This window comes from Artemia sp. Qi Xiang Cuo, chromosome 17 (assembly GCF_049724085.1).
Source record: "Artemia sp. Qi Xiang Cuo chromosome 17, ASM4972408v1, whole genome shotgun sequence".
In the NCBI taxonomy this organism is placed as follows: Eukaryota; Metazoa; Arthropoda; class Branchiopoda; order Anostraca; family Artemiidae; genus Artemia; species Artemia sp. Qi Xiang Cuo.
This window is the reverse complement of record NC_142810.1, coordinates 61015751-61026437: the sequence shown is the minus strand read 5'-3', so window position 1 is coordinate 61026437 and position 10687 is coordinate 61015751. Positions and strand designations below refer to the sequence as shown.

Sequence of the window (10687 nt, the reverse complement as noted above, 5' to 3'; positions counted from 1 at the left end):
GTATTGGACCAAGAACAGAGCCCTGCGGGACGCCCCTCAGGACAGGTAGGGGATGCAAGTCATGATTTAATTTGTTTTGTTGGTAAGGTCAATGCCAAACCGGGAAATGACAGATATTATAGCCCACAAGTCATTGGAAGTAAAGGACTCGGGGCGATAAGTAAAACGGAACGCTGCTAGTAGACTTTGCTCTTACAAATGACCAAGTAATTGGGGGCACCATGCTTGCACATAAAACTATCCATAAATATTTTTGGAACTCCCCTGACGGAAGAACGCATAATCAAATTGACCACCTTTTGATCAACAGAAAATGGAAGTCCAGTCTGCAATATTTGAGAGATTTCAGAGATGCTGACGTGGCGTCTGATCATGCCCTAATGATAGCGGGGATAAAATTGAAGCTAAAGGTCACACCGAAGATCAGGTCCAAAGAAAACCCAACCTTTGACTTTCTCGAAGCTTTCCACTGAGGCAGTTTGAAATGAGTTCGTCGCTACACTCTCTAACAAGTTTGAAGCCCTTCTCTTAGATGTTGACACTGAGTCAGCCTGGAACATCATCAAAGAGGCTTACAATCAGACGGCTACAGCTGCGCATGGTTACGCCAAGAGACCAAAAGAACAATGGTTATCAGAGACAACCTGAAACATGATTGGTGAGTGTCGTAACTTAAACCTGCAGCTCCTAAAAGGTGGTGAAAATAGTGGCACAGTTCTGAAGAACAAAATGTACAAAAACCTAGATAAACATGTCAAAAGGAGCACAAGGGGGGATAAACGCACCTTTTTGGATAAAATAGCTGCCATCGCGGAGGAAGCAGCGAAAAGTGGTGAATCCATAGCCGTATATATAATTACCAATGGAATTGTTGGGAAATGCCGAATCGTAAATGGACCAGTTAAAGATGCAAATAACAAAATTGTCTCAGACCCAGCAGAAATACCCATAGTATGAACCTTGCATTTCGAGAAGATTCTGAGCAGACCTGGCCCATTGGATCCACTAGATATCCCTACAACCCCCTCTTTGAACCCCCAAATCAACACAGAAGAACCCTATGATGAAGAAGTTTGACAGGCAGCCCGCAGGCTTAAGAATGGCAGAGCAGCCGGAACTAACAGAATAACAGCCGAGATGATAAAAACATCACTGAATACCTGTATGAATGTGTAGCTTAAACTTTTTGCTAGTATCTGGAAGTCTGAAAAGGTGCGCCACGATTGGATAAAAAGTACGCTCATCAAAGATTTCAAGAGAGGAGACACGACTAATTGTAACAACAGGAGGGGCATCAGTCTCCCATCTATTCCGGGTAAACTTTTCTCACAAATTATTCTTCAGAGCATCCAGACAGTCCTCGATAAATACATACGGGACAAACAGCATGGTTTCCCGCTGTCTCGTTCTTGAAGGGATCTTATCTACACACTACGGATGATGATTGAGGAGTGCAATGAATGGTGAAAAAATATATATCTGATTTTCATTAACTTCGAGAAAGCCTTCGAATCCATCAACTGAGACTCGCTATGGAAAATCCAGTGATACTATAGAATTCCTGATCAAATAGTGGCCCTAATTGTTGCATTATGTGAAAACACAGAATTCTGTGTTCGGACCAAAGAACGAAAGACTAAATATTTCCATATCATGTCCGGCGTAAAACAGGGCTGTATTCTTTCTCCCTTCCTCTTTGTCCTCGTTGTCGAAATTGGAGAAGGTAAGCAGCTAGCCGATCTGGATTTTGCTGATGATATTTCCTTGACGGAAAGTAACAAGACCAAACTCCAGGATCTCCTTAATACTATCCGTCAAAATGCTGGCCGACTTGGCCTTAAGATCAACACAGAGAAGACGAAGAGCAGGGCCACAACTAATTCCCCCCTGAACATAACGTGTGGAGATTCAACTGTCGTAGAGTTTAGGTACTTCGGTAACACAGTGGAAAATTCAGGGTCAAGCGAGCGGGTGTGCAGTTTAGGATAGGGCAAGCCAGTGGAGCTTCTAACCGACTATAACCAGTATGGCAATCGAAAAAGTATTCTACGAAATTGAAAATAAGGCTATTTAATAGCAATATATTTTCTGCACTCCTCCAGAGCAGTGAGCGCTGGAATTTTAGTCAACAACAAGAGAGACGGATTCTTGCCCTTGAAAACAATTGCCTTTGGCAGATTCTTAATATCGAGTGGAGAGATGACGTTACAAACCAGAAAGTCCAATCTATCTCAGGCCAGTCCATAATTACGGACATCATTCAGTAATGAAGGTGGCGATACCTTGGGTACGTGATCCGTATGAAGAACGATAGGATCCAAAGACAGATCTTGGAATGACTACCTCAGGGAAATCGCAGGAAAGGTCGACCAAAAAACAACTTGCCTTGCAGATATAGACAGGACCTTTCCAACTTTTACACGACGATACAACCCCAATAGGAAGACGTTTCGGTGGCAGCGCACATGCTGAACGACTGGCAGCTCTTCGTGGATGCCCTGTGTGCCTCTGGTGAAACCCAGGGCCACCAGAGGCACCATTTATTTCATTTATTTTTTGATAATGATTTGTGGGAGTTTTACGCGCGGAATATTGTTTGACTTTATTTCTGTTCATTCTTTACTTTTTTTGAAAAACTATTGTGTGGATTTTTTTTTTAATAAATATGAGACAGAATGAAATGACTAGAAAATGTACAGCAATGAAGGATGACAGACAGCTAACTGCTTAGGGTCAATTGGAAAGCAGATCTTCCCCGCATGGGATGGGAGTATGTCGTAAGGAAAGATTTAGGGGAATTGGAACTTCTTGGGAGGATGTCAAGAGGGAGGCTTTGATTAGATTTTGATGAAGGAGGAGTTTGCGGAGCAGTGTTAGCCTTAAGCCGTTTGGTACTGCAGTGAGTTTGGTGCGAAAAGAATCAAAATTTGTTTCGAAAAATACTGAGCAAAATTTGTCTTTTAAGTCTCTTATTAGGAAGGGCTTTAGGGATGGTCAGAATCTGGGCCATATTCTGATTAAAATATTTTAGAAAAGATTTTAATTGTATACCTTTTGTTCAATTTCTAATGCATTTGTTGTCATGTTACCAAGTGTTTGTCGAACTCAAATTTTCCTAGCTCGTCGGGACAGTGTCGTAAAAATTACTCTAAAAAAATAATTCTCCTACATTATAAATGGATTTATCTCATTATTTATATATATCTATATGTAGTTTCCTCATTATTCATACAATATATTCCATTGAGACTTTGACTAAGAACATCAGAGATTTGTTTGTAGTTGTCCTATAAGTAATTAAAGTAGTTTTTTTCGTATGATTTAGCAATTTATACATTTAAAAATCAAATTCTCTGCTAAATAGTTTGGGAAAGAAAAGTCAAAATTTAGTAATGGGTTTGCAATTCCCTGACGTTGAAACATAATGCCACAAAGAACAAGGTTGAAGTTGGAAGATAATGAAAAAAGAAAATGACAAGCTTGCAGGGGTTGAAGGATATTTGGCTTCAATATAATAAACATCACAAGGCAAAAGACCCAAACGAGGTGAGGCCAAATTTGTGAAGTCCAAAGGAACAAGAGAGGAGAGGGAGGCAAAAAAATTACCAAAACCTCATATTAGCTTTTGTCTTCTTCATATTAAGTGTACTCTAAATAAAGCACTTCGAAATGAGTCATTCACAGTCAGATGAGTAATTCACAGACATACATGGAATTAATAATAGTTTAAAATTTGCTTTTAGTAAAAGCTCTATCTCGAACTTTTTGTCCCCCAATAAGGTATTTTTCATGGTAAAAATATCTCCTACTCTAGTAAAAAGTACAATTCATTCTTTTGATTTAGCAGCGTTGAACCTATAGTAAAGGCCTTTCACAATAGGATGCCGGTCAATGTTACTCATATCTCTATTTCTTTCATTGAAATAGTTCAACGACTATCCTTCATTAGTTATACATCTAATACGGACTTTCTCACCAAATCATGCCCACGAGTGTCTCTGGAGATTAAAACCTACCTAATTCTATCCTTCAAACCGAATTTGAAGGCTCTGCAGCTTCTAAATTTTCAGTAAAATGAAATCCCCTTGCTAAAAACGGTAACCAGTCGGAAACGAGGATTCCATTTTATTACCCCCACCCCAAAAAAAAGTGGTTCACTCTTATAAAAGTATTTTCATATTCAAATACTTAAAAAACGTTTGAATGCTGCTTAAATCTGCTTTAGTAAACAAGCATTTCGTTATTTTTCATATACTCTAAAAATAACTTAAATATTACCATTTTTCGTCTAATTTAATCAAACAAGAAGGGATTGGTCGAGAAAGGGTTAACGAGGTAATTTGTTGTAAATTCTATCATCTAACACTCTTCTGGAACAATGAAACTACTTTTACAGTAGACTCTCTGAAGTCGATATTTGACGATACATTTCAAGTTTAAAAATATTATTGTTATTCTTCGATGGGGCGAGAATTTTTGAGAGGTAATTCTGGTGAGAGGTCGGTGGCAATATTCTATATTAAAATAAATTTATTCATGTATAGTTTTTGTACAAAATCAGATTGTGCAATAATAATAACAATTATTTATTTAAATTCTATACATGTAAATTGCAACAAAAGCTAGAAGAGTTAAAAAAAAGTTAGAAAAAGAAATACTTTAGAGAAAAAGAAATCAAAATTTAACTTTAAAACGGGGGTCCAGAGGCGGTTCTAGGGAGTGGGGCAGAAGGAGCACATGCACCGATCACAGAAATTTTAGGGGATGAAAAAAATTCAAATAAATAATGTAATGGTTATAATCATATTGTAATTTTTGAGATTTTATTTTAATAAAATAAAGAAGAGGGGAGGGACGAATCAATATTTTTCCCCTTGCAAAAGAAAGATCAGAACCACCACTGCTGGAGTAAAACACTAATTTGATAAAATAATGAACAAAGCGAGCACCAAAATTCTGAACATCTGGCATCAATGAAAAATAATTCAGCGAAAAATGTAATACCTGAAACGGATTAAATTTTAAATCTAGTTACTAAAGCATTTATTTTCTCACAAATTTCATTACCTTCATAATTTCAGTTTCCTTCGAATACTTGCTTATACTTCTTTGTATCCCATTCGGTGGCCACATTCTTTTGCTTGGCCCCCTCCCCCTCCTTGATGGCCAAAAGCTTCCAAATAGAAACAAGAACAACAAAACATGAGGAGCAAAAACGTGTTGTAAAGGCTGTTAGGTATTTTCTTATCAAAGTGACACTTTATTCTGGGAAGAAGTCCTTAGAACTTTCACAGTTTTTCCTTTAATGTATTAATAGTGAGTAATCTTGCTACCTGGGTGGGGATACCTAATGGGATCTAAAGGCATTCCAGCAAAGTAGAAGTGGTACAACCAACATGAATCTTGAAATTGGTAGACTGACGGTGAATAAAAGCAAGAATTAGGTTTTGATGAAATAAATGATAAACATATATCGAGTAAACCAGCATTATAAGTGTCGATAAGGATCTATATTGGCTCGACATCATCAGAAAGATGAATAAAATCATCCGTGTACGAGAGATGGCTTGTATAGCTTGACAGCTCAATGAGGAAAGATGGTAATTTACGTATGGCAGAAAGGATTACATTGTTGGACTTGGATGGACTTGACACCAAACCTAATTTATTTTATCAACACACAGAAATCCACCTATTATGGAGACTTCCCGCTTTTATGAATAGATGCCTTTTCCTGTCCATCCCATATAGAGGTACAAATGAATGGGTATACCCCATACTTAAGAAAGATCAATGTAGCTTGCGAGTGGAGAAAGGGTAGATGAGAAGGTGGATGGGGCTTAGAAATATTTTCTATTTATGGAAATCTTCCCCTTTTGCCTTCTTTTCCCAAGATTCCTGCTCAATAAGAATCAACTAAATCTTAACAAGAATTGATCAAACAGTTCGTGGTAAGTAAGGAGTACGACCCGGCTCAATGGTAACCGAAACTCTAGAAAACGGGTTTTTTATACCAATAGATACATTAAAAGAATTAAATTTCAATTCTGATTTCAAATATATAACTTTTATCTAGTTTAGTTCGACCCATCAAAAGTTAAGCGCCTGAGAAAATTTGGCTGATTTTGGAAAAAAGGGAAAAAGACCCCCTAAAAGTTATAGAACCTTGATGAAAATCACACCATCATATTTAGCGTATTACAGAACCCTACTGTAGGGGTTTCAAGCTCCTATATACAAAAATGTGGAATTTTGCATTTTTTACCAGAAGAAAGATCACGGATGCGTGTTTATTTGTTTTTTTTCCCAGGGTTGATCGTATTGACCCAGTGGTCATAGAATATCGTAGGAGGACTCATTGGATCGGAAATTAAAAGTTCTAGTGCCTTTTTTAATTGACCAAAAACATTGAGGGCAACTAGGCCCCCTCCCACGCTCATTTTTTCCCAAAGTCACCTGATCAAAATTTTGAGATATCCATTTTGTTCAGCATGGTTGAAAATATGATAAATATGTCCTTTAGGATGACTTAATCCCCCGAAGTCCCCGAGGGGAGGGCTGAAAGTTATGAACTTTGCCCAATGTTAACATATAGTATTGATTATTAGGAAGTATACAGACGTTTTCAGGGGGGATTTTTCTGGTAGTAGGGGGGTGGGTGGGTTGGGGGTTATGTGGGAGGACTCATTGGATCGGAACTTAAAAGTTCTAGTGCCCTTTTTATTAGACCAAAAAGATTGAGGGCAACTAGGCCTCCTCCCACGCTCATTTTTTCCCAAAGTCAGCTGATCAAAATTTTGAGATAGCTATTTTGTTCAGCATGGTTGAAAATATGATAAATATGTCCTTTAGGATGACTTAATTCCCCAAAGTCCCCGAGGGGAGGGCTGAAAGTTATAAGTTTTGCCCAATGTTAACATATAGTATTGGTTATTAGGAAGTATACAGACATTTTCAGGGGGGATTTTTTCTGGTAGTAGGGGGGTGGGTGGGTTGGGGGTTATGTGGGAGGATTTTTCCATGAAGGAAGTTTTCAGGGGGGAAGGGACATTGCTATGAAGGGGGTGCCGGATTTTACAGCATTATTTAAAAGAAAAAGATCAGAAATTAAATATAAAAAAAAAACAGTTTTCCAACTGAAAATAAGGAGTAACATCAAAACTTAAAACGAGCAGAAAATATTAAGTGTATGATTGGGTTCATCCGCTATTCAGTACCTCGCTCTTTGTGATTAAGAGGTCATTTTTAAAGAATTGGAACAAAATTCGAATTTTAGCTTAAAGAGCGAGGTATTGACTAGTAGGCGATCCCCCTAATATACCTATTAAAAATATATGAATATAGAAGTTCGTTACGTAAGTTAATTTGTAAGTTACGTATATTTATTACTAACGAATACGTTCGTAAATAAAATTAAACAAGTTTCGAGAAAGCCATTTAACCAAATAAAAGTAAAATTAATATACAAATTTTATTTTAATTATTCATGTACGGTGAGCCAAAATCAAAACCTGCATCAATTCAAAAACGTTCAAAAATTAACTTAAAAAAACAAGTTTTTTTAACTGAAAGTAAGGAACGACGTTAAAACTTAAAACGAATAGAAATTATTCCGTATCTGAAAGGGGCTGTCCCCTCCTCAACGCCTCGCTCTTTACGCTAAAGTTTAACTTCCTCACAACTCTTATTTTTTTTAAACAATAAAAAACTTTAGCGTAAAGAGCAAGGCGTTGAGGAGGGGACAGCCCCTTTCATATACAGAATAATTTCTGTTCGTTTTAAGTTTTAACGTCGTTCCTTACTTTCATTTAAAAAAACTTGTTTTTTTAAATTTAATTCTCAATAATAATCAATCAGAAATTCTAGTTTAAACCAGTGGGAAACTGCCTATCTTCCTTCTGAAAAGTTGATAGGATAAGGGACTGAGAGCTGTTGAAGGGAATAACCTATTCTAGGTATCCAGTACCTTAGACAGAACAATTGATGGATGCTTCGAGTTCAAATAAGGTGCAAAACCCTCAAATTTGACTAAATACAAAGAAATCTGACTATCAGGGACACTTTTCATTAATATGTGAATAGATGCCTTTTGACACTACTCTCGTATAGACGTGCAGATGAATGAGTATACCAAGCACTCAAGAAGAGCCAATATAGCTTGCGTGTGTAGGACTGAATCAAAAGCTGTTGATATATGTATGGCGCCAACATACAGGTAGTGATTCAGTTTTTCAAACTTTTCTGGAATCGACACAAAAACTGCTTTCTACGACAACTCCTTCGATACACAGTGCCCTAGTCTAAAAATAAATAAATAAATAAATAAAAATTCATTGTGCCCACATCACTCTTTACTTAGGTAACGCTGTTTTGCTGCCTAGAATACATGTCAAGAGTTAATATAGAATTCTGTATAGGGCAAAATTAGAAAACTAGCACGTTCAGTTAGCTTATAGGTTTAATATACCAAAGGTATGTGCAAATTGTCTTCTGGGTTTAATATGCGCAAATTGTCTTCTGGTCTTGAGGAGGCATATGGGTTATCAGCCCTACTCATGTAAATATTTGCTGGGTTTGAGTTTGACTCGAATGAGCTCTTTTCGAATTTTTTTTTGACAACAAATGGCCATCTAAAAATTTCAACCAGATACATTTTGGGAAAATACGAGGTGTGGGGGGGGGGTATCCATCCTCTGATCACACTGAATCTTAAAAAGGGTTCTGGAACATTTTATTACTAGTCCAATGATCCCCCTCCAAAGTTTTTACGATCACTCATTCTGTATATGTCTTATATGCCCTCAAGGCATAACGTACAACCCTTGCCCTGAGGGCTGTAGGGGGGTTGTCAACCTCAAAGACATAATTTCCGGGCTTTTCAACCACGTTGAACAAAATGGCTATCTGAAAATTTTTATTGGCTGAGTTCGAGGAAACGGTGTGCGTGGGAGAAAGGAGAAAATTCCAATATAGTGTTCGCCTTATCACTGAACAAAAAAAGGTACTTGTGCCCAGTGTTACCACATCTGGCTCTCATACACAATCAGTGGTAGATTCAGGGGGTGAGAGGGGCGCGTGCCCCCCCCCCGCCTAACATAGTCTAAAGTAGTGTAGTTTACTTAATTAACGCAAGTTTGCGTTAATTAAACCTGCTCCTAACGCAAGTTTATCGAATCAACCTATTTTGCGCTCCCTCCCCCGAAAATAGTTTTGGATCCGCCACTGTACACAATGGTGCTAATGCAAAATCAAGAAAAATTGGTATTATTATTGAGAAAAACACTTGTATATACATATTCTAACCTACATCTATCTTGTCTCATACATCTATCTTGTCTACTTCTATACATCTATCTTGTATATACACTCTCTAACCCTCCCACCATCCCACTAATCTTGGAAAATTAACTTGACTTCGTGCAAAAAGTGTCTTTTTTGTGTTCAGAAGAAAGCCATGGCCTTAGCAATTTGGTAACATATACAATTCAAAATGAGGAGTTCGTGCAACCAAAGCTGCAACACGTCGTACCAACGTTCACTATTGCAAATATAAAATTTGTAAAATTAAGTAACTTCCTGAATACTTCCTCCCCAAACTCTTACCAGGGTTATACATATTTTCGAAGAGTAAATTAATTTAATACCAGTCTTTGTGAAATTGACATTTTGTTTTTGCAGAAGAAGCTTATAATACAATAATGACAAGAATAATAATTGTATTGGAATCTAACCATTAGCAAAAATATTACGATAATTCAATATTAACGTCAAACAAAATTACACTGACAAATAAATGATAAAAGTAAATAACAAAATATTGCAAAATTTAGTGAAATAAGGGATAAACTTGACAGTGGACTCTACTGAAAAAATATACATATTTTTACTTTTATAACTTTAATAAATCAAATAATTTTTACATTTTGATTACTAAATATCAGTAAATGTATATTAAACTGACAATGCACATTCATTTGTATTTTTTCAGTAAAGCGTAAATTTTTTTCTGGCCTTGGGAAGGCATAGGGGTGTTGAGCCCAACTTATGTTAATTTCTGCTCGTTTTGAGTTTGACTCGGTTATTTATTGTAATTTCTGATCGTTTTGGGTTTCATTTACTTATCGATTATGATTTGTGATAGTTTCGACCTTGGTAGATTATTTGATTTTATTTTTGCTCATTTTTTGTTTAATGGAGTTCTTTACTTTTCTTTGAAAAACTTATTTTGTGGAAAATTTTTTTTTTTTAATTAATCAATCATAAGGCCTGATGACTGAGCTAGTAAAACCTGTTAATTGATTTTATAACTATTATTTTTTTTATATAGAAAAATAAACGGTCTTGTTTAAAGGGGTTTCATCTTGAGTTACAAACATAGCTTACTGACTTGCTTGGATATTTTCCCCTCATTTTCATTAGCACTTGATTTCATGATTTGTTCGTTTTGAATAGACACAAAGCTCCGAGATATGCAGGTCTTTTGAAATACTGTTTAGATATTCTACGGAGAGTCAGACTTGCTCAAAACTTAGTTTCTGTCAATAGAAATGTGTCAGGTTTTGCGACGTGATTAGCAAGTTTGTATGGACTTAAAGAATGGGGAAGTTCCTTATGGAACTGAATCAGGACCCTTATATAAATTCTAGGTTGGTATTTCTTTTATTATATGCTCTTGTCTTTTGAGATT

The 10687-nt window shown here is 36.6% G+C and overlaps 1 protein-coding gene across 1 annotated transcript; it reads left to right on the top strand.

Moving 5' to 3' along the window:
- Positions 1–1653: 1653 nt before the first annotated feature.
- Positions 1654–1989, top strand: LOC148942431 (uncharacterized). Its single transcript, XM_089103322.1, has one exon. It carries the CDS (start codon positions 1654–1656, stop codon positions 1987–1989), a length of 336 nt encoding a protein of 111 aa, XP_088959448.1.
- The last annotated feature ends 8698 nt before the right edge of the window (positions 1990–10687 follow it).

Coding starts and splice junctions, on each gene's coding strand:
- LOC148942431 (XM_089103322.1), top strand. CDS start 1,654: ATGTCCGGCGTAAAACAGGGCTGTATTCTTTCTCCCTTCCTCTTTGTC.